This window comes from Taurulus bubalis (genome assembly GCF_910589615.1).
Source record: "Taurulus bubalis genome assembly, chromosome: 13".
Classification (NCBI taxonomy): Eukaryota; Metazoa; Chordata; class Actinopteri; order Perciformes; family Cottidae; genus Taurulus; species Taurulus bubalis.
Window position 1 is genome coordinate 5242276 of NC_136601.1, and position 24486 is coordinate 5266761.

A 24486-nucleotide genomic window follows, 5' to 3' on the forward strand; every position below is an offset into this window, starting at 1 on the left:
TATTTCGTCTTCGTCTCTTCTTTTTTTGTTTCTTTTGCAATTGATTTCACCCTCAATGTGATGAATAAATATCAGCAGAAAATGGCAGCTGTGGAAAGAAGCTTTTGCTCCTTTATCTGTGAGAGACTAACGCCAACAACGTGATGTTTAGGTTGGATCACTGAATCCTTTTATGACCAGGAACAAGCCAAATTTAGCACAAAACAACAATTTCCGGATAGAAACGTAGTTTCCTAAAGTGACGTTTGTCTTTTCAGATGTACATGGGAATGAAATAGTCCCCTGTCCCAAAGAGATCAGTCGAATCCACCATTTTTCACCAAACAGCATATCAAAATGTCTGACTCATCGATCGCAACATCCACTCAGCAGGTGTGCAGAAGCTTTCGATTGCTCTACACTTTCTTCCTCAATAGATGAGACAGACAAGGAAGGTCATGTGACTGAAAGGACTTTGGGGTCAGTTGCTGTTTTTCACGGTCAAGAGTGAACTTTCCAATAGTTTATCAGAGAGTAAATAAATAAAACAGATGCTACCTGCACACAGGATGCATGTAACCAAATCAAATGCAACTCCTTTGTAAGCACGGTTTATTGGCACACATAATGGTAAAGCATACATACCAGACATCAGATATGACACTGAACACCTCTGCTATATAATGTACAAATGGTGTCTAATAATACTAGGCTCAAACATATTTAGAAATGTGTTAGCTTCCTTACAAATGCACAAATAAATACCCATAAGATCCAATTGTAGAAAGACATATGTTCCTCTCTTCTTGCCCATTTTCAAACAAAAGTCCAACAAAAGAGATCAGGGATATATTATCAATTCAATTAAAGATTAAAGAATAGCACAAATACAGGGATGCCCAACTATTTCTGTGGGGTGGATGGGATTTAATCCGCGTGTTGTTTTGAAAATGTAACGTTTTTCTTCTTCTTGCGTCACACAATGTTCAAGAAATATGATTTTGTGAGAGTTGACTTGGTGGCTTTGGTTCTGCACTAGCTAAAGAGGTCAGGAAACACTTTGGTTCTCGACCGAAGCGAACCAGCGTCCATCCAAACCACCCAACAGAAATGTGAACCTCCTGCACAAAACAAAACAGCTGCCATATTCAAACTGGTTTCAGTGGCTGATTTACAGTGGACAAAATAGATTCCACCTCTATTTACAGAGCTACAAACCTTGTAACAGTGTTCCCAAACTGATGAACCCAAAAGGAAAATCAGACTGATTTTTATTCATTTTTTCTTAAAAAGTACACATATCAAACAAAAATAAAAATCCTATAAAATCATGCAGGAAAAGGCTTTAGTATCAGTTTGGGAGTAGGTCGTTAAAGGGAGAGAAGTCCAATTTCTGAGGAGGGAAAAAATAAGAAATAAAAATCAACATTAATGCATCAATGCGTGTCGGCAAAGTTCACATACTGATCGGCGCAAAAATTACAACGTGACTGCAAAAGATTCTGAGAGAAGCAAAAATACCAATAGACTACGAACACAATCAAACTGGTTTTGCATGAAATCACAATCTGTGACGACCGCAGTAAAGTGGAAAAAACTATCCTGGGACGCGATTTCCCCTCGTTTGAATAGGAGTCCATATCGGTACAGAACTTTTATTTTCCTCTTAATTGGAAATGGAAATGAACAGCAACAGCAGAAACAAACCAACAGCCGACTGAATCTTCCAATAAAAATGCAATTGTCTCAAACAATGTTTCATTTGTCTCCAATGTGGCTCGATTCTTCCATTGGCTCTGTTAAAAAAAACAAAAAAAACACCTCCTCACCGTTGAGCTCGCCATTTTATTCTGTTGTTTTCATTCTTCTTCTTTTCTCCCCTCTGTCTACTGTCAGCTGTAGTATTCCACTAGACGAGAGGTTTGTATCTGAGGGAGAATTTGATCCGCAATTTTCCACTGCGTTCTTGAAAAAAAGAAAGAACCCCCCCCAAAAAAAAAGCCTCCGCCGTGGTATTTTTAAATTACAGTTGCATACAACGTATATGCAGTTGTTGTCTTTGACGTGTGGATATTGCTGTGCAATGCTGCCAGTGTTCTCCGAGATGTTACAGCGATTCAGAGAAGAAGAAAATACCCAGAATATCTTCGGCTAGACACGCCAGGGGTGAGTTTGCAGATTCTGATTTCAGTCCAACGTTGTGAGGCGTAGAAGCGCCGCCCTCAGGGGGCGGAAAGAGAGAGAGAGAGGTGAAAAAAGTCCAGTCCACGTGGAGTCAAGGATCTGTTGTGTTGTTGTTGTTCTTCTTCTTTTCGTGTTTACTGCGAGGACTGGGGCGCCGTGCTCTCGGGCTTGCTGTCCTGGGCGGCGGCGGGTTTGCTGCTCCAGGGAGCGCTGTTGCCCAGAGCCGGGGAGCTGTTGAAGTCGTCCTCGTCGTCCAGGCCGTTGGTGGCGTCGTACTGCGTGTTCTCCAGACGGGTGATCAGACGCTCATCCTCGTCCCCGAACTCGCCGCCCATCAGGGTCGGCTCGCCGACCACCATCACGTCCTGGAGGGAGACACGGAGAGCAACGATTACACACGGACGAGAGGGAGGAGATTACAGATGTGCTTTACCTTTAAAACTAAAGGTTGTGTTGGAACTGTGTCTTTTTGTTGTTGTTGCTACACCTACAAAAGCTTTTTATTCCCATACTTCTGATGTTTTCATCATCGTACAATCAGGTGAATGTTGTGTATCTCAAGAGCCAAGAAGCTACGTTATGTTTTAGTTTATCCACTCGGGTTTTGACACAAAGATATGTCCATCTTAGAAAAATATCATGTTGTGACTTAACCACAGTACATTTTGCCCTAACAATCCTCTCAATCATCATTTTAAAAGTCATTTAAATAAAAAAAATCTTCTTCTTAATGAATTTGCTGGTTTCTTTCATTACTGAAGACACTTTCAGTTCATCTTCCCAGTTTTGCATTTTTTTTTAACTCAACTTTAGAACTGGTTTCACAAATATAATCCATTTTTTACACGGGCACCCGTGACGTGTTTTTCAGTTTTGTGCACATTTAGCCTCGGGGAGGCTCAAAAATGAATATGCTTAAGTGAGAGAGAAATTACCAGAGAAGAAATTAATGCATATCTGTTTCATCTAATTCTGAGACCAAATCACCATCTGAATATCAAGTGAACGCACATCCGACCAAAAAAGAAAAAGACAAAAAAGTACAACATTTGCATTAAAATAAATGAATATGCATGTCTGTTGTCTCATATAGTTTTTGCAAAAAAAAAAAGTATTCAACCGCCTTTAAAAATTGAGGCGTAAAACTACCACAAAGTCATGAACACAAACAATTAAAGGACCAGAATTTCACTCACTTGCTGATGCAATTCTGTTTGTTTACAACGTGTTTCCCAACTGAGCGAGGGGCTTGCAGACCCCCGACAGATGGGAGGTCTGCGCCTCCCCGCTGAAGCACAGACCCCCTGCCTGTGTGTTTCCGTGTGTTTGTGTCGAGTGTTTTAGACGTCGGCGTGCCCAGCGACCCCATCCATCCCTACCGCTCGACCCCTCTCCAAATGAAAACCTTCCCGCGCAGAAGGCGGATTCCCCCAGCGCTCTGTACCCGCCCACCAATCAATACTCATCATGTAAGACATATTTCACAGAGATGGCTCTCTCGCAGCGGGTCAAGGGAGCGAAGGAGAGAGATTTAGCCAATATCTGTGCTTCCTGGGACGAGTGTGACGAGCTCGCTTGTTTTTCATCCATGTTTCAGGAGCCAACTCTTTCTGCAAATTGTTGACAAATAATCCCTGGAGTGTAATGTGTGGATTCAACCATTGATCAATAAGCTCTGAATCATGGCTGTATTTGTGTGTGTGCGTGTGTGTGTGTGTGTGTGTGTGTGTGTGTGTGTGTGCTGAGGAGTCTGGGAACCTCATCTCCCTTTGACTGACTAAGCATCTCCCTGCTGGCGCGCCCCAGCGCCCCCCACCGCAACCCGGGAAGAAGCTGCACAGTTAAATGGAGCTCGCGCTTCACTGGCCAAGTGTGTCAAGGCGAACCGGCTCGGGGACATCTTGCTCCCCCTCAGCCGTCTCCTCCGCGGCACACACACACACACACACACACACACACACACACAGTGTGACGTGCACATGGGGCTGGCACACAAACCCAGATTACTGTACAATCACACACGCACACACACACACACACACACACACACACACACACACAAAAAGCAATTGAATGCAGATTAACCCCGTGCGTTGTGCACAGTAGAAGCTCATACCCACGAACCGAGGGGCTGCACGAGGAGGCATCAACACACACGGTGTTCTCCAGCATGCGCTGATGTAAACAGACAAACAAAACTAGACAACTTGGCACACTTCAACACCCCCCGCCCCAAAACACACACTTAGATGAAGAGTACAAGAGGCTGTATGTTTATGGAAGCCATCCCCAAACCCCCCTAGCGACCACTTCTACACCCCACTATGCCTTAATCAGGCTAATTAATTTAGGTGAGCTTTTCAACTGAATGACAATATCCACACTGATTTGTCAATTTGCATAGCTAATTAAGTCATTAGCTAAAAACGTGCTGATTGCTAACAAGCCATGCACTCACCATCTGTTCCTGTGAGGAGGCCTGTCAACCTACCTCTGGCCAATTTTGGGCCTCCAAAAAAAAAAAAAAGAAAGAAAGAAATCCCTCAGACAATAACAGCTGGTAGCTGGTGTGAGGCTGGGGAGCGCTAATTGTGAGCTAATTAATACTGTCAACTCGTCTACTCATCTCGTTAGCTTTAGCGCGAGCTAAGCGGCGCGCGTTGAAAGGGCCGTGGCAGCGATGAACGCCTTCCTGTTCCCGCCGTTCACTGAACTGTGTCATTAGCATTTCTACTTTTTTTTTTTTCTTCTTTAATTTTTACAGGGATCAGCAGTGAGAAGCTCGGGGGACACATTTTCTCCTCGTGCCGTCAACGCAACAAGTGTGAGTTTAAAGAAGACGTGGCGGGAATGTGGCGACGGCGAAAGGGGGCCGGAGGTAAACTCTGGTTTCTTTGTTAGTTTGCTTGTTATTTATTTATCGTTTCGCTTCAAGCTATCATCAAAATACAACTTTTAAGTTTAAACTAGAGATATTCTATAGTTTTCTTGTGTTGTATGTCTCTAAGAGACTGTGGCTCTCAGCTCTAAGCGCATTAGTTCCTACTAAATATATACATATATATATATATATATATATATATATATATATATATATATATATATATATATATATTTTTTTTTTTTTTTTTTTTTTCAAATGCACCCAATTAAATGGATTCACTTAAAAAATAAATAATTAAATAAATAAATAATAATATATAAATATCTAAGCAGCAAAGTAAGTACTGTTTAGCTAATGTTCCTCCCACAATACAGTAAATATAGTACTTTTTTTGTGGACTATTTTCAGGCGCGGATTAAAACACATTTGGGTCTCCTGTGAGTATTTGAGCGCAGATCGGCGCGTGAGGCATCGAGTCAAAATAAACGTCAGCCTGTGTGTTCGTGTTAATGAAGGAGCATGTTACCCAGGGCAACACTGAGTGTGTTTGTGGCCAACAACAGACAAATGCTTGTTACTAAGGTCAATGGTTTGGGTTTTTATAGGATTTGTTGTTGTACAAAGACATAGAAAACCACCAGTCTTAAAAAAACTTGGACTAAAATGTTTGAATACAATTACTAAGAACAGGCTCCTACGTTTTGGGGCCAGTATGTAACATACATAAGACTTTGTCTGTGCCTATAGATTGTGCCCCCAGTGGCACACAAGCACAGGCTTAGCTCAATGCAGATCCTTGTAAAGGTAATCCTCTAATGATCTCCAATCTACCAACTTAACATACAGCGTTTGGGCAGTTAATTACTTTAGTCTTTAATATGTGCTTCAAATACACTGACTGACTGACAGCAGGACAGACCCGCTGCTGGAGGCCTGCTTGGTTCAAGGAACAACATGTTTTCAGTAAATACAGGCCACTAGAGGTCAGTGTTGCTCATTCTATGAACCCCCCTCTGACATACACACAAACGCACACATACATCCTCCCCACCTTCCTCCCCCCGCACCTTCTCTTCGCCAGCCACTGGTAACCTCCCCCCCCCCCCGTGAGGGTCCACTCCTTATTGTCATTGGGCTCACGTAGGCTTCTGCTCAGCCACAAACGAACAACTACTCAGACAAAGACAGCAGCCGCGCAACATATGTAACCAGCATGTTACCAGCCACGCTGCCAGTCTTTAAGAGGCGTGTGAATGCATGGCATGAGTGGTACGGCTGGTGTGTGTGTGTGTGTAAGATGGTGGTGGGGAGAGAGGGGGGTCAGTGATGGAGAAGCGTGTGTGCATGTGACGGAGGAAGGGGCTCGGGGGTGGAGAGGGTTGTATACAGATATCGGTGATAATGAGAGCTGGCACAGAGCCAAACTGCCTTCTAGAGAGAAAACAATTGCACACGCTGTGTGTGTGTGTGTGTGTGTGTGTGTGTGTGTGTGTCTGTTATGTACATTATGAATGTGTGTGACGGAGAAACGGAGGGTGAGGGCAACAAATCTGGAAAGATGACGAGACAGCGAACCACAGGACGGTACATAGAGGGACAGTACAGCATGTTTGTGTGGAGGCTGGAGACAAAAAAAACAGTAGAAAATAACGTTTTAAAGTATCGAGCAGATGAACATCCTCAACCTGGTTGGAAATTGGTGAAACAAGTCCACCCAGTAGTGCTCTTCTTGTAATAATATATTTGCTTATAGCAACTAAAGAATGAAAAAAACATTTTTATGTTTAAGTTTTGGCACTTGGGTTGAGTTAGGGCAAGACCTGCGGCACCACAGACGTGTTTTCTGTCTTAACTTTGAACTGAAACCCAGATCTTTAAAGAACTTATTCGCCTCAACCTAACAACATACAGCACTGAGGTCTCTGATGTTAAAAGGAGGAACTATGTCTTTCTTTCCAAATGTAACAGGGGAAACAAACCGCTATGTAAACGTCTCCTCTGGCGGGCCGGGTTGCGATACAGAACACGCTTGTGAGCATAGAAAAGCATCAGCACCCTTAAATGTCCCATTAAGCAGAATTAATCCAGTGCACGGGATGGAACACACATGCATGCCAAGCTGCAGCCCTTAAACGCTGTTTGGTATCAGCACAGCTTTAGCTGAACTGCAATGACCTGTATTAAAAAAAAACGAAGAAAAAAAAACAACAGTTTGCTGCACCAGCGTGGCCACAGAATAATAAATTGGATGCAGTGGTGTAAATACAACACTGTGTATAATGAGCAGCGTATGGAACAGGTAAGACAACTAGACAATGCACTCACAGCAGCATCAAATCCCTCAGGGGAGAGCCAGACATGTGGCGCAACACTCAGCTGTTTAAGAGGCTATTTAACCTCGAACTGTGTCAAGTGGGCTGTTACGGAAACACGGAGCAAAATCAGACGCTGACACACGGCGTGCAGAGTCACCGAAAGAGAGGTTCTGAGGCTTCTTATCTTAATCCAGGTCACTTTTCCAGAGTATAAAATAATGTGTTACTGGATATTGGGGAGTCACATACACACTCTGCCGAGGTTCGGCTGTTAAATAGTTCACTGAAGTCATGTGCGATGGTGAGAAGAAGCTAAGAAGATGATCCTAAACTCATTTAACTCTTCTGGTTCAACTCTCCCATGTCTGCAGAACCTTTTAGAAAACCTTTCTATCGCAACACCATTCAGTACTTTTTTCAGAGAAAAAAAGAAGGAACAAAACAAGTTCACTTTCGAGCGCTTGAGACGACAAGGTCGCCTCGGAACGCACAAAGATACCGCTTGAAACAAAGGATTCATCAGGCAGGCTTTTGACATTTGTGGGGAACAAAGGACAAAAGCATGGTTTTGAAAAGTGAACGATTGAAATGTACAGACATGTGCAGTTGTGCACAAATCATAACCTAAACTGTTTCAGTTAATTAGCCATCAGATTCTGACATCAGTTTAAACATATTTCTGACATTTCTGACATGCACTTTTTTTCACTTCTGAAAAGCTGCACAACTGAGTTCATCCTCCAATATTGAATGAATGAATGAATATATACTTTATTAATCCCCAAGGGGAAATTTGGTGTCGACGTAGCAGCAATTTACAGACAAAAAATAAGATATAAAAATATTGGGTTATTGTGATACATTTAGAATTACGAAATATCTTCAATCTTCATCTCACATTTACTGATGCTGCTACATTAACAGTACAGTTTATTGCTTACAAATAAAATATCAGCCCTCATGGAGCCGATATATAGCATATGTAATCACTCAAATATTCAGCTTAAAAAATCCCTAAGATCGAGCTTCAGTTCTTACGACTTCATTTCGGCCACCATAAAGTGCAACTAGAGCAGCTGAGATTTACAGGTGTTTCACTTCGACCGCCACACACACACACACACCTTTCCCCCAGGTGCTGCTGCTAAGTAACCACGGCAGGAAGTAACTGGAGCTGAACTCCAAATGAAGCTCTTTCAGTCCTGCGAATGTCCCGTTTTGTTTTATCAAACCCTGCATTATTAAAATACTAATAAACTCCGCTGCAGTAACAGTCCTCTGGGCAGTTGTTGAGTTCAGTGTCTTGGTCAAGGGCATTTCCAACAGAGGTGTCTGAGACAGGATCACTTTCCCCACCCACATTTTCCCATTTGGTCCCGAATCAAAGAAACTTTGAAAAAACAGCAACAACAACCTCTAGGCTACAGCCCCTTGGACGAGCAGCCGGGTCAGCCGGGTCTTTTCAAACACACAGATTCAGACGTACACGTCGAGTACTTGCAAAGGAAGAGTGAGGAAACTTCATAGAGAGCTGGAGTCGGTGATGTGACACTACCTGCAGCGAAGGGACACTTTCATTCACCTTCTTTACATGCTGTTTATGAATTTAGCTGTTCTTGTACTACTTTCCGCTTTGATGATTCTTAATGTCGTTTGTGTCACCCTTTATGATGTTTCATGTATTTTCTCTTTGTCTTTCTGGCGACATGTTTTCAGAACAAATCCCTTGAGGTTTCTTTGTCTCACTGCACAGATTTGAGTTTCCTTTCTCGCCTCTCCTCCCCGGTGTTTCTTTTTTGTGTGTTTTTTTTCCCTTCTCTTTTGTGAAAATAAATTAAACCTAATAGCTGCAATACCATCAGGAATACTACGCGCCTGTGTGTGCGTGTGTGTGTGTGTGTGTGTGTGTGTGTGTGTGTGTGTGTAAACCTGCAAACATGCATGTAGATTCAGAGAGAAAAAGGCAAACCGAGTGGTGCTGATGCTTACAGGTACCTGACTGGAGAGGCTGAAGTTGGTGGCTGGGCTGCGTTTCTTGCTGGCGGTGGTGCCGGCGCTGTTGGCGCTGCTGGCCGAGTTCTTCCGTTTCCTCCTCTTCGTGGTCGTCTGTCGGGCGGGCTCAGCTTTGGCGCGACCAGCAATGTGAAAAAGAGGCAATGCCAAGAAGATAATGCATACAGACGGAGATAAGGTGTAGGGGTGTGTGTGTGTGTGTGTTTTACATAGAAGAGTAGCTCTGACGGACAGCATCGTATGTTGGGACATATTTTTGTGCAAAATGCTCATATTCATGCACACAGACACACACACAAAGACACGTTACAGAGAGAGCGACTCGGCCATGCTTTGTTTTCTTCAGAGGTGAAACCGCACGAGCGTTGACGTCTCCCCCAGACATGCACTAGTCAGAAACAACCCGTTTAATTTGCATAAATGCTCCACAATGGACCCTGATGCTCAACGTAATGTAAATTCGTTAATGATTGCGACGTTCCGCAATAGCACGAGCCAGAGTAAAGCCGCTCGGCTAGAAAGCGCACTCCTGTATGTTGTACCGAACGTGCAAATACACTATAGGTTTCATTCGCTGAGCATGAGTGCTTTTTATGTTCTAATCATTACGTTTAAGCCAGAGAATTAAGTTCTTACATGCATTAATCTGGCATATGCAAACCTGTATTGAGTATGTTACAGGTATTAGTGCTATTCTGAAACATGCAGATAAAGTTGCACACTGAAAAATGTATTTCAAGGCATTCCAGTGGGCAATTAAAATGCCGCTTTCCTAAAAGACTACAGACGGCGTCACAGAGAAGATACCTTTTTTGGGATTTGTGGGAAATATTTCCGTTTTGAAGTTCTGTGGGTGTCCAGCTGTAACCAGAGCCAAACTCGAGTTTTAATTGATCCAGGTTGGATAATCTCATAAACACTTTGAAACAGAATGAGACCAGAGATGACAACAGAGAGAAGAGGAAGACACATAATTGAACTTTCAATGCCATGCAGATGCTACTTTACACCACTGGGACACTTGTGCTTCGATGAAAGATGTTTGTTTTTTTCCAGTTATGAGTTATACATAATTCCTGAAGGTGCAATTAAATCACATTATTATCAAAAAGATACAGTACACAGGTTAAATAGAGATATTGGGGTGTTCTAGTATTTACAAAATACTCTATGTAGTGCATAATTTATGAATACAAGATTTAGCAAATTCTCCGACCATGTTAGAAAATCATTCCTTTTAATCTCGAGGGGAACAAGAAAACACTGCTGTGATCTATTTTCAAGGTTCTCACTAATCACACCAAGGGAGATGCTTTCATATTCAGTTACAATAACCAGCGACTCGTGATACAAACAAACTGAAACTCTGTATCAGAGGCAAAACAATAAGGGGAATTTTATCAGTATCTTTTCTCTTTTGATTCCCGACTTTGACAGACGTGTGTGCAAAAAAGCGTCTCTATTGTCAGAGACAATCATTTCTGTTATCCGACTGGTTTCCTTCGACGCTGAACTGGTGACGCACTAAAAATCACTTCCATTTCCACCAAAAGGACTTATCAGAGCATAAATGCGCCTGTGGCTTCCTTCCTGGCAAAATCCCAACCACTTTCCAAGCTGGAGAAGAATTGCAGGAAAGGGGGAACAACAGGGCCGCCAATGAGGGAAAACCGCAATTCCAGCTAAACTGCAAAGTTCAGGCAAACTTGATGTGAACACAGACGGATGGGCTGAAACGGGCCTGAAAAACACACCGAGGAGGCCGGACGTCTGAGACAACATCACACCGACAACTCATATTTAAAAAGGTACCATGAAGCAACTTGTGGAGCAGAGAACAGCAAACAAACCAAACCATCAAATTCCACTAAATGACACATTAAAGGGGTAGTTTGGATGTTTTTAAAGTGTGATTGCATGAGGTACTTACCCGTTGTCAGAGTATTACCTGTAGTACAGTACAGTAAACGTATTTCAGACACCTTTACAAATCAATATCACTTTAAGTGCACGTTATATTATAAATGTTTTCTCTGCTCTAACTTCCTGTCAGTTCTTTCTGAGGAAGAACTGAAGCCATTATCGATGCTCTCCTCTCCAAACCGCCAGACCCCATTGAGAAAAAAACATAGTTTTACCTTGCAGAACACTGGAGTTGCTGGTCGCCTGCTGCCTCGATCGGTTACTTTGTGACTTTTTAGTTTGAAAGGCTTAGTTTGGATTAACCAAAGTCACACACGGATGAACTAACAATAGAGGAAGTGTAAGACCTGCAACTCCCGTGCTCTGCAAAGTAAAAGGACTGTTTTTGTCAATGGAGTCCGGTGGCTTTGAAGAGACCGTAGATCACGGCTTTAGTTCTCCGTCAGAAAGGAATGTATGATTGCAAGGTGAAGAGGTGACACTATTCTAAATGCAGTGTACACTTTAGGCGTCTGAAATGCATTGCTTTGCATTCCTGTGTCTTACACCGACTATGGATCATAAAATCGTAAAACCCCACTTCAGAAAATACAAACTATCCCTTTAAGCTGTTTCTCATTAATCACACATATATGATATAAAACTGCACCACCTTTATAGGATTTCATATCACGCTCTTTTTCCATGGGCACAATTAATCATCAATACAAGAGCTTTTTTTCTTCTCCTCAGACTTTATATTCATAAAATGCTTTCCATGTTTTTTTTCTCCCCTCTCTCTGTTTTTTTCTTCTTCGTCTTCTTTCTTTGAAGACGAAGTCGACACTGGGGAGCCGCTGGCCGGGGAGCTGGATCTACAAGTCTGATTACACCCGGCACTCTTAATTAAAGTTACACAGGTCTGAGTCAAAGGCTTTTTGACTGGTGTTGGTTTTTAAAGACATCTCGTCACGCCTCGCTAAGCATTGCTGTAATTTGCAGCCACTCCGATGTGTCCACAAAAAAAAACTCGGCTTACTCTTTCTCTCCAGCTTAAGACCGCACAGCCAATTTAAGTCTGGTACTTTTCAGAAACCGCCCTTAAAACATCAATCATAGAGAGCTGAGAGGCCCGTTTAGATTGGCAAGGTTGAGATTCAAGGGGCACCCCTGAATTCAGATTAATTTCACATACCTGACAGGCAAAACATATTTAAGGGATTAAGACATATAATGGCAAATTTGGAAAAATAAATGATGCAATAAAAACACAGTCTGAGAAAAATATATTCCTTCCAAAGTGAGCGATGGTACAGAATGAAAAAAGTAAAGAAAGTCAGTTGAACCTCAGTAGAGGAAACAAATAACATTTAAATAGATCTGCAACATTTTAGAAGACGCAAATGATGTATGTCGTCATTTGATGCCATTTTGGATAAGAGGTCCTTATTTCTGAAAATATCGGTGGGAGAAAACCAGAAAAGCTCTTTTCATTCTCGTCCAGATTTTTGGTGTTTGACTGCATTTTTCTTTCTCCCAGATTGTTTCTTTCAACAGTTCGTATGGACAGTAAATACATGCGTCTCCACAGTATAGGAAGTCGGTAATTACCTGGTGGGGCGACCATTCTCTGCCATTTTTGGAACAGGCATGTCTTGAGACAGTCCCGGGGGCTGAGGTTGTAGGTCTTGTGCCTTGACATGAGCTCCTGCATCGGCTCCAGGATGACACACAACTGCTGACACAACGGAAGAAACAGGGCGCTCAATTAAGTCAGACTTATTTAACGTTTGAGGAGAGAACACTGATGCAGCCGCTTATCAAGGTAAAGCAAAACAACGCTCAGAAACACTGAGATTGTGGCTCAATGAATCTCCCGCAGACTGACTTTGATTAATTGTGCTGTAAATCTACTTTTTATAGACCCGATTAATAAAATACCTCAAAAAAAAAAAAGGTTAATTGTCAAGCGCTTTAGAGAGGAGACAGATAGAGAGAGAAACACGGGCCGGACGATCCATTTTAATGTGTTTACAACTCACAGCGACGCGTGTATGACGGATTCATGCGTCAATACAAACCCATTGGGAAAACTCAGAACACTCGCTTGTTCCCACACTGAACTCCAACAATGTTCAACAATATTCAGTCTGGAGAAAACTGTAAATCTCTGGTGAATCAGCAGTGAGAGGAACCAGGGGTCAGCCCGTCATCTTAAATACATCAGGCGTAGTTTATCCAGTTAACATCTGGATAACATTACCGGTCAGCCATCCCTTCTTTAATCCAAATGCTTGTTGGTGCAGCCGCAGCACAGTGATTGGACGCTTTTAACGCCGTCTTATTGCTGGACCAATCGGAAGGCAGCACTGGGATCAAACTCCAGGCGACCCTCTAAACTGGATAAAACTGTTTGCTTTCTCTTCCTGACTTTCCTCCATCTTTCCATCCACCCGACCCCCGCCACAATCTTTTGTTTTCTAACGTGGTTAAATTTTAGGAAACAATCATGGTCACGGGTAAAAAAAAAGAAACCACCGCTGAAAAGAACGCCAAGGAGAACATGTTAGAAACTCGCATAATAAAAAAGGTAATTTATCCGACGCTACAGAGGTTCGGCTGACCGGGGCAAGCGGTCGATGCGGTCGCCGCTTCGCGTTTCACATCCAGAGTGCGATGTAAGGTCAAAAATTACTGGAGCGAAAAGGAGGCGTGGGTTTACTAACTTGCTCAAGGGCGCTTGGCAGTCGTTACTGAGAGAAAGGGGACTGTTAATCATTCGCTGCATGCTCACATGATCTCATCTGACCTTCAGCATCCCACCACCCCGACGGTTCTGAAGTCAAATCTAATCAACATGCTCGTCCCGTCTTCCTCCGTACTGTACGGCGACTTGGAGGTGAAAAGGGAAAACAAGGGCAGGTATCATGTACTGTATATATTACCGTATCCTATGTGTTTGGAGGCTTTAACACAAATCACCTGACAACACCAGGAATCCTAGCAGACGTGTTTTTATCATGATGGATATTCAAACCAGGGATGTTCACCAGTCCCGGGTTTCAAACTGAACATTCTAACAGCCGCGGCTGCTTCCCTACAAATTACCCGACATAAACATAGTAATGTCGGCTCCCTGTGTTATGACGGCGGTGTTTTTGTTGCCATGCAGCTCGAGGTAAAGTGAACATCCCGGTAGCAGAATAATCCCATGTTCTCCTCTGATAGTTCCCTCCTGACACAGTAATATCCCTCCACAGCTCAGCCAACAAGCCCTGGCTCTCAGCCTGAAAACAAGGGCTATTTTCAGGCTGAATAGTAGGAAGCCGGCAGCTCCGATACATAGAAAGGCTTAAATACTCCAAATGAAAAAAAGAAAAGAAGGAGAGATAGTGTGTGTGTGTGTGTCTGTTTGTGAGAGTGAGAGAAAGGCCGGTTGTAACCCCTGAGCCAGGAAACAGTCAGTCTCTTTCGGAAGGACTGATAAACGCTGGGAAAGGCCAGGGACGCATTATTGCCAGATTAATGTGAGGAAAGGGTGTTTTTTTTTTACTTTGACATCCTTGGACAACAGTAGGGGGAAATATGTTTTGCAAAGTGTGTGATATGATGAACAACAGTAGGTTCCAAGGGGTCGCAAGATGAATCCAAAAGCCGAGGTCGCGCTGCCTGACATTCAAGGTCCACAGATCGCCGTGTTCGCCGAGTCTTGTAGTTGTTGTGGGGTTTTTTTTTGCGGCGGCAGAGAGACAAGAAGCTTCATCCAGAATCCCTGATAGGGTCTCTACTTCCCCTCTGTAGATCAGTCCCTGTGTTTTACGTTTATTCATGCAAACATCCAACCCACAGGTTCTCCCCTTTAAGCACGGTGGAACCAATTTCCCTTCCAGACTTTTTTTTCTTTTCCCCTATTTGAGTCGTCATAGGAACCCCAAATTAATTCCAATACTTGTGTTTATTGTATGTATTTGTTCAGCAAAGTCTTGGGAAAAAATGTATATCTGCAAAAAAAAATCACCTTTAAAAGATATTTTGATCAAAATTATGAACATCCAGCACGATATGAGCAAGATTTCCCAAAAATGCCTCTTTGAGCGGTCACCGAGTTTTTCAAACTGTATTATGGTGCCCTAACAACGGCCCACATACTAATGAGACACCCTTTTGGAAAGATTAGGATCTAAAGAATCGGAATCTGCAACATAAATCATAATAGAACAAAGCATTTGGGTGTTCAAAGAAGTTTCAGTCAAAAAAATGTGTTGTTCGGTTAAAAAGTTGAGTTTACGTAAATACTTATCTATTATGAATTATCTTTCACATCAGATGCATCTTCTCACAAGGGTTACGGTAATGTAGCAATTTAAATGAAGTTAAACAACGATGTGGTTCCGGAGATAATATGCTGTTGTTTTTTGTCTGATAATAGGCGCAGGGGGATTTTCGCACTCTGTTTTTAAAGGGTCCTGCGCTCTCATTGGCTGACGCTCGCCAACAGACGACAGATCCGGACGTTGAGCACGCTGGATATCAGGAATGCGTCAGCGGAGGTCGAGCGGCCAAGCGGCCAAGCCAAACGCGGGTTTGCCTCTGGGGCTTTTGTCCGGCAGCGTTTCAGACGGTCTGCCAGCGGACAGTTTAGGACTAAAGACGTGTCGTGTGAACTCAGGATAATGGAATTGTGGGAATATTTTTTTTTGGGGGGGGGGAATATTTGATAGACTTTTCCATGATCTTGTCTTGGTTCTTGTGAAAAGTTTTCTCTCCTCAGGCTTCAGGAAAGTACCCAAGTGAAACAGTCTATTAATAAGTGAAAGGCTGCAAGTGGATATTGATTCATTTTAAGGGTCACAAAAAGCCCAAAAGTTTGGGAACCACTGCTTTCTGTAACTGAGCCTTCAATCCTCTCGATGCTCTCTAAAACTCACATGCTTAAAATGTAAATTAAATTAACTGAACACCATTGCCTTTAAACTAGAGAGATAATATTTCTAGTTTATGGCGTTCTTAATATCACTGAACGGAAAATGAAGGTTAAATCCTTCATTACGATGAATGTTTTCCGCAGCATTTGAAATAAAACCAAGGAAAGTCCTAATTTAGCATACATGCAAGGATTTATGAGAAGTATTTCAGGTTTTCGACCCAACTTCCGACCAACGGACCATTCTTCAAACGCAAAGCTGGGTCTATTTACACGCAAACAACTTCATTAAAAAGCAGCAGAAAACAAGGCATGATCCTCGGTTCATTGTTCCGTTTTGCACCGGCCATCTGAATCACCCAAATGAAGAATGAACAGAAGCCACATCTTTTAGTGTGTAATTACAGATACTTGAATTATGTGTTCCCTCCTTTCAGCCGCACCACAGTTGCTTTCTGTATAGAAAATCATTGTTATAGGCAAACAAAAACAGCCACCCTGCTTCCTCTCCCTCTCTGAGTCTTTCTTCACTCGGTTAATATAAGCAGCGGAGGTGCCGTTCCCTGATTCGCGCGCCATTTCACAATTATGAGTCTCAACAGGGAGCGTTCATTAATGTTATGCTAATTTTCTGTATCCAATTAATTCTTCTCTCTCCCCATCTCTCTCCCGCTCGCTCTTGTTCTCCCATTTGGAAATCGTAGCTGTCAGTCAACTGTGGCGTCGAGAAACACAAACAAAACCCTGTGAAATAATCACTAATGTATTCAGCCGGCTTATACTTCCTATTTCCGTAAATTACATTGCTGCGGTCAGGTGGAAAAGCATGTATATGCAGGGAGTAAAGAAGAAATAAGTGCTTATATTTTTTTTGTTTTGATGCCACGCATTTTTGAAATTATACACTCTGTGTTCAAACGCCGGAGAATCATAAAACGTGTTCAGCACATAAACAACAGCATAAGCTCTCAAATCCAGTAAGACAGAGGGAAAATATTTACATTTACAGTCACGATATGACCTTAAATAAACTAAAGAAATAATAAGGGAATGTAAAAAAGCACATCTTATTCAAACACTGAATATACCTATAATTTAAAGCCACATTTGAAATATCTCATTACAGATTTACTGCAGTGCAGGTAATGTAATCATGCCACATTAGACATGACAAAGCATGAATATTCTACATTATAAAAACATCTTTATGCTGTCGAGACACATCAGGATACGAGAGTTAGTTTAGAGAGTATGAGCGCCATGAATAACTCCATTTAAAAATGGACATGAATTGTTCCTCTGTGTGCATTAAAGTGTGAGGAGATGAGAACAAAAACAAAAGCAGAATGACAATCATTGACATTGACAGACACACACACACAGACACACACACACACACACACACACACACACACACACACACACACACACACACACGCACACACACACACACAAACAAACACAGAGAGTCCTTACCCTGAGGTAGTTGAGGGTGAAGTTGGTCAAACCCATGCGAGTGATGTTTTTGGACAGTTGTTCCAGCACCTGAGGGTCTTGTGCCTGAAGTCCGCAGCGGGGGAAACCAACACAAATAGAAATATAAGCCTAATATTTGTACATCTGTTATTTTTGTTATGTTTGCATTCAACTGACAGCGAATAAACTAATTATCTCCAGGCAATTAGGCTAATTGACATTCATCAGATAATGCCCATTCGGCGCATTCACACCCTCGAGTCATGAATGCGACTCTAACATTGTTATCGCGGCCGTGAAGCCGACAGGAAGTATTTCAGGCCTTCATTCCACACTGTTGTCGAACCGTGAGGCTAATTAATCAACATTATTGTGTCATTCCATTTAAATGTACAGACATTTTCAATTCTGTATCTTCACTGGATTTGATGACGTTGCCTGGTGTATTTATGTGTGTGTGTGTGTGTGTGTGTGTGTGTATTTATGTATGTGTGTGTGTATTTATGTATGTGTGTATGTATGTGTCTGTGTGTGTACGTGTGTATGTATGTGTGTATATGTGTGTATGTGTGTGTGTATGTGTTTATGCATGTATGTATGCATGTTTGCATGTGTGTGTACGTGTGTATGTATGTATGTGTGTGTAAGTGTGCATGCACTGTATGTAATGTATGTATTTATGTATGTGTATATGTATGTATGTGTGCATATGTGTGTATGTGTGCATGTATGTATGTATGTATGTATGTATGTATGTGTGTGTAAGTGTGCATGTACTGTATGTAATGCATGTATTTATGTATGTGTATATGTATGTATGTGTGTATGTGTGCATGTATGTATGTATGTATATGTGTGTAACTGTGCATGTATGTATGTGTGTGTGTATGTATGTGTGCATATGTGTGTATGTATGTATGTTTGCATGTGTGTGTATGTATATATGTGTGTGTGTAAGTGTGCATGTACTGTCTGTAATGTATGTATGTGTGTCTGTGTGTACGTATGTATGCATGTATGTATGCATGTATGTGTGTCTATGTATGTGTGTATTTGTGTGTACGTGTATGTGTGTTTGTAAGTGTGTGTCTGTGTGTATGTATGCATGCATGTATGTGTGTATGCATGTATATGTGTGTATGCATGGGTATATGCATACACATATGCATACACCCATGCATACACACACATGCATGCATATGTGTATGCATGGGTGTATGCATGTGTGTGTGTATGCATGCATGCATGCATGCATATGTGTATGCATGCATGCATGTATGTATGTCTAAGTGTGCGTGTAAGTTTAAGTGTGCATGTACTGTATGTATGTATGTATGTATACATGTGTGTGCGTGTGTGTGTGTAAGTTTAAGTGTGCATGTACTGTATGTATTTATGTATGTATGCATGTATGTATGTATTCAGGGTCCGGGGCAGCAGGGGAAATGTGTTTAAAGATGTTTGGTTGCTGAAAAACAGACCGAAACAGATCGATGACGACCAGTTGTTAGTTCAGCATCACTCACATGAAAGATTCAGAATTGACCACCATCTTTAAATATATTCAGAAAATCAGCACTGAATACATAAATTGATTGTAAGATAGAAAGAACAACATGTGAATATACAGTATGTGTAGGAGTAAAGAACACATCTTAAATAAGAACAAAGCCAGGATAGCAATTACAGGACGACACCTGATGGAAAAAAAAAAAGAGAAGACTTTCCACTGAGCTTGTCTGCCGTGCCAACAATAAACAATAAACAGTCAAATCATAAGAAGAAGAAGAAGAAAAAAATTCTGTGGGTATTGAGAGAGCAAAACAGAGCCCAGACTGAGGAGAAGCAGTGAGCACACTCGCACTCACCGCCTCATGAAAAATGCATAATTCTCCAGTCTCATCTCAGTGTGGAGAAAGTCAAGAGGGAAGCAAAAAAGAGTTCTTCTGTGCCGTCAGCGGGCCGACGCCAGTGACGGGAGGATCGGATCAGCGTGCGCTGCTCGGCCGGCGGCGGATCGGAATCTGAATTAATTCTCTCACAAAGTAGAATCAGTGTAAACGCGCCTGTACGGGAATCCGTCTTGGCCACGTCATCAACAATGTGCGGAGTAACTCGGGTAGAAGATGCCGGCACATACGCAGGCGCAGGCCGGGGGCGACAGACACTCGGGGTCAAGAGGTCAAAAGGCAGACAAACAACGGAGAACACACTCTTAAGAAAAAGCCATTCGGGATTCAAGAGGCGTGGCCATGGCCCAAATAAGATGCTTAGACAGTGGTGAGCTCTGCAGTACATTACACCTCATGCTAGAGGAGTCTGCTCAGCTCAATGGAGGCATGTCAGTACATTACTGAGGTGGAGATTCATGACACTTGATGCACTTCTACTCCACTACTTCTCAAAGGGAAATATTGCTCTCTTTTAGTCTACATTTATTTACATACCAAAAATATGGCCATCCTAAAAAAACATGACCCTTTGTTAGGGATTTAAGTACACAACTTTATATTGTGTCGTTAAACTTTGCTCTAGCTTCACCCAATCAAATGCTGCTACATATATTTATATATATATATATATATATATCATTCACAGGAGATGATTATCAGCAAACAAACACTGACTTTTGATACTTCGAGCACATTTCTGTTCTTCCAAACAGGCAACCTATTTATTAACCATAAAGATATATTGTAGAATAACAAAAAACAACGCAGTGCATTTACTATGTTTGTGTTATTGTCTCTTTTTAGATTGTCGGCTGTATTACTGCTGCTAGTGATGTCTTTCAAACTGCTGCATCTTCGCCGTGCTGCATTATTTGCAAAGGTTTTCTCGTCATAAATTAGAGTGTATCGATACGCCGCTGTTTGAAGTCTGCTGCTCCACCTTCTGTGTGTTTGAGCGCGTGCAGACTGGGAGTGTGGGACGGAGGTGGGCGGAGCAGATGTTTGAGAGGGGACTCGTGCATGTGTGTACTTTTGTATTGCCATTGTGTATTTACACACCAAAAAACTAAACAAAGAAATGAACCCTTTTGCTCTGGTGTTAAGTAAGTCACTTTACTCTTGGACTGTACTTAAGTAGACTTTGGAGCTACTTTATTTGACTATTTCCATGTTATTGCTACTTTACACTTTACACAATTGCTCATATATACATATACATACATACATACATATAAATAATAATGTAAGTACATGTTTCTGCACTTAAATAAGATTGTAAATGTATGACTTGAGTATTAAATTGAGTATATTTTAAGTTGTGGTATTTCTACTTTTACTTTAATAATACTTGCTTACTTACTGAATGCTTGCACCACTCATTTGTTCTGATGCATAATAAAGTTAAATTAAGGTTTACTGCCGGCTGCAAACAAACACTATTCAAGCAATCGTCACGACAAATGGAAGAATCCAAAAGTTTTATTGAATAAAAATCGATTGACAATTTTGTTTCTGACTTCGATGAGTTTCTGAAGTCCGCCTCTAGTGGGCGTTACAGGAAGTGCAGGATCAAACGTCAACTCTACTCTGTCCCTCTCATCATCTGAAGTGCTTCCCGTTTATCTCATGTTTCTCAGAAATGGGTCCATTTTCAATTAAGTTAAAATATGCTACATCTTCCACAGGACGTTGGTATGTCGCTGAACTTATTCTAAAGCTCGTGTGATTCCACTTCAATTAGATAAAGTGTTTGATACTATTTCCATCGCTGAGCACAAACACCTACAGCTTCTATCACACTGACATCAAACGGGCTTCTTTATACACTTCTGAAGACTAAAATAAGAAACAAACTTTATTTCTCTTCCAAACAGTTCCCTCTTGAGTGACTGTACTTGAGAATCCATCCCAAAAAAAAAAAAAAAAAAAGCAGAGGCCTTCCACAGTGTCTACATCTGTCCCGGTATCTGTAGTTTCAACCGGCTCCCATGTGTCCGTATCTGCTTTCATTAGTCCAGGCAGCGATCAGAAGGTTGAGCTCACACTCGCGCACAAAACAGAGAAAAGCTTCCCAGGACCCACGGAAGAAGAAAAAAAAAAAAAAACACACACACACACACAATATCCCCACTCTCCGGGAATTAGTGTGAATACCCAGAGGGGGCAATTTATTGGTGAGGGAAAATTCATATGAAGATTTGGCCGCAAAAAAAAAAGGACGGCGCCTCTTATACACCTTTAGGTCCACGGGGGTAAGTGGAAAATACTTGGACTGAATCTCGTTTTATTCATCAATCAAAAAAGGGAGCAACTGCAAGTATAGAAAGTGTATTGCACATCCTGCTGGAAAGGGAAAACCCATGTAAGAGGACTATGAGCTACTTATTTTTATTTTTTTGTGGGGGGTTCAAAGCCCTTTTCATCTGGGAATACGTAACATTTCTGGCTGCATCTCTCTGTTAAAGTCCTTTTGTCATTCAGACGTTGGAGACTTTTATGTAAATGTTCCCTCCGGCTTTCTTTTCCCAGACATGACAGGACATTTGCGGACAGACAGGAGGCGTCATGGCTGCGGTGAAACAGCTGTGAGTTGAGAGGTTTAATGACATGAAGAGGGAAGAAAAGGTGTTTTGTGTTCTATAGCAGTTTATGACAATCTTTGAGTGAATCTTCTCATAAATGTTCTCATCAATTTGCTGGTTTATTAGGTGGCGAACTCTGCCGCCTGTTTTATGAAGTCCGACTTTAAGACTTCTCTTTGCTCACGAGCTGAATAGAGAGCGGTTTGCCGAATATTCCTTTAAATTGAAAATATCAGGAAGGAGACAGCTGGTCCAATTATTGTGGTAGTACAAGATTTTTTTTTGTCCCGTTTTTCACCACGCAGGGAAGAAAAAAAAAATAGACCGTTTTATGACATGAGAATAATTCCCAAAACAAAGTAAAGTCGGCTCATTCAAATTAGTTTGGTAAAGTTACTTTATCTTCTTTGAGAGATCGGAGACGACAAAATATTGCAAAGATCTTAATAATCGAGCGTATGAGACGCACATTTAATTTCTCTTTGTGTATTTAACTATGAGCTGACAAATACTGCAGAAAGACCTGGAAATATTATTGTCATAACTTTACCGCTTATTATGACGTGAGAACATGTGACGTCGTCGCCACGTAATCGTAAGGAGGTGCATGAATGTGACATAAAGAATATGAATATGAATATACACACAGGTGCCAGTTTATTAGGTACACCTACAACAGTCGTGCAATAAACCCTCCTCCGCGCATGAAGATTATAATGTTCAGTTTTGTGGTGCGTTTCTGTAATTTAGCCGTATTCATAGGAACGGCGTGGACAAAATAATAGCAACACCGGTCACTATGTTTAATTTGGCTTCCTTTTAGATCTATTTCTAGAAAAATTCCATAATTTTTTTTTTTCCGGAGCAGCCGTGCTGTTTTGTACAACTTCTGTTCTGAATCATTTGAAGACAGAAGACCTTCTGGGAGCTCCAGCTCCACTCCACGGCTCCAGTGACTGAATGTGTGTTACACTTAGTGGAATTAAGCAGATTATTCAGTCGACCTTGTTATTTTTTTTCTTTCTCTCCCTCCCTTTTCAGACAAGGGCCTTTTTTTTTCATCCTCGGTGGCCTTTGATGTCTGCAAATAAATTGGTTTGCAAAAATCCGTCCAAACTGCTTTGTTAGCGTTTAAATTTCCTATGCTCATGAGAAGGTACTAAAAAGTGTCTTGGCAGAGTGCAGAGCCCCTCTTTAGGATTAAAATAAATAAATAAATAATGACTGGGGGGGGGTCGTGTAAATGATGTCACACTCACGTGCATGGCCAGGATGCTGCGGGGGATGAGCTCCCGGTACTGCCGGATGGTAAAGTGCCACGTCTTGATCCTCATCAGATCATCAAAGGCAAACTCCAGTATCAAACGACCCTCCGTACAAACCTGGGCAAAAAGATCAGATAGTTAGAGCTGCTTTACATTTCTCATCAGCCGGATATCTCTTACAGTGATCTTAAACCGGCTGTCAGCTGATTTAAAAGCAAAACAAAACAACAAAAAGAAATCAGTGATTATTGGACAGGCGTTATTTTAGCTTTTTTTTTTTTTTTTTTACTAAACCTGGTAGGGTTTAGTCGCCGTTTTGGAATTTGTTCAAGGACTTTGTAGAAGGGAGCGAGCTATTATGCTCCCAATATTTACTGAGCTCGCTCCCCTCATTCAGAGCGTCTGTCCTTGGGCCTCTCAACCATCCAGCTATTTCTAAAATGTGAAAATAAATGTAATCTGGAGAGAGGGGTGTGTTTACACCAGAGACAAAAGAACTTCAGGTCAGAGAGAGTCGCCAATTAGAGAGAGAGAGAGAGAAAGAGAGAGAGAGAGAGATGGGAGAAGGAAAAAAAAACATTTCTTCGCCCCTTTAGCTGAATTCAGCGCTTGCCGGGGCCCTTACGCTTCTCCCATATTTCGTTGCTGTGACAACGAGGGAGAGAGAGGAGAGAGACAGACAGAGAGAAGGGGGGGAGAAGAAAAAAATCAGCTGATTAGTTGGCATGGCAACCGCAAAGATGTAATCCCACCAGACACACTCTAATCAATGCCCCCAGCGCAGATGGTCTCCTGAGGATCAGCAAGAAAGAGGCTAGCGGCCATATTGCCCCCCCCCCCCCCCTCTCCAAACCCCCACCCACCTTACTACCTTGCAGGTCACGTGCTATACACACACACACACACACACACACACACACACACACACACACACACACACACAGTATAAGTATAAATAGAAGCCAAAATCGGAAAAAAAAAAAAATGCAGAGCTGCTTCTCTTGACTGTA

General features: G+C 41.9%; 1 protein-coding gene across 1 annotated transcript in view; it reads right to left on the bottom strand.

The window, feature by feature from the left end:
* Positions 1 to 2165: 2165 nt before the first annotated feature.
* The window catches only part of ldb2a (LIM domain binding 2a), a gene marked incomplete at its 5' end in the record, with an annotated part of 89463 nt that continues 67142 nt past the window's right edge, over positions 2166 to 24486 (bottom strand). The window contains 6 exons of the mRNA XM_079229198.1: positions 2166 to 2528; positions 9358 to 9485; positions 10183 to 10236; positions 12889 to 13012; positions 17678 to 17761; positions 23471 to 23593. Coding sequence (XP_079085324.1) covers positions 2298 to 2528; positions 9358 to 9485; positions 10183 to 10236; positions 12889 to 13012; positions 17678 to 17761; positions 23471 to 23593 — 744 coding nt within the window. The 3' untranslated portion in view covers positions 2166 to 2297. The remainder of the gene's footprint in view (positions 2529 to 9357; positions 9486 to 10182; positions 10237 to 12888; positions 13013 to 17677; positions 17762 to 23470; positions 23594 to 24486) is intronic.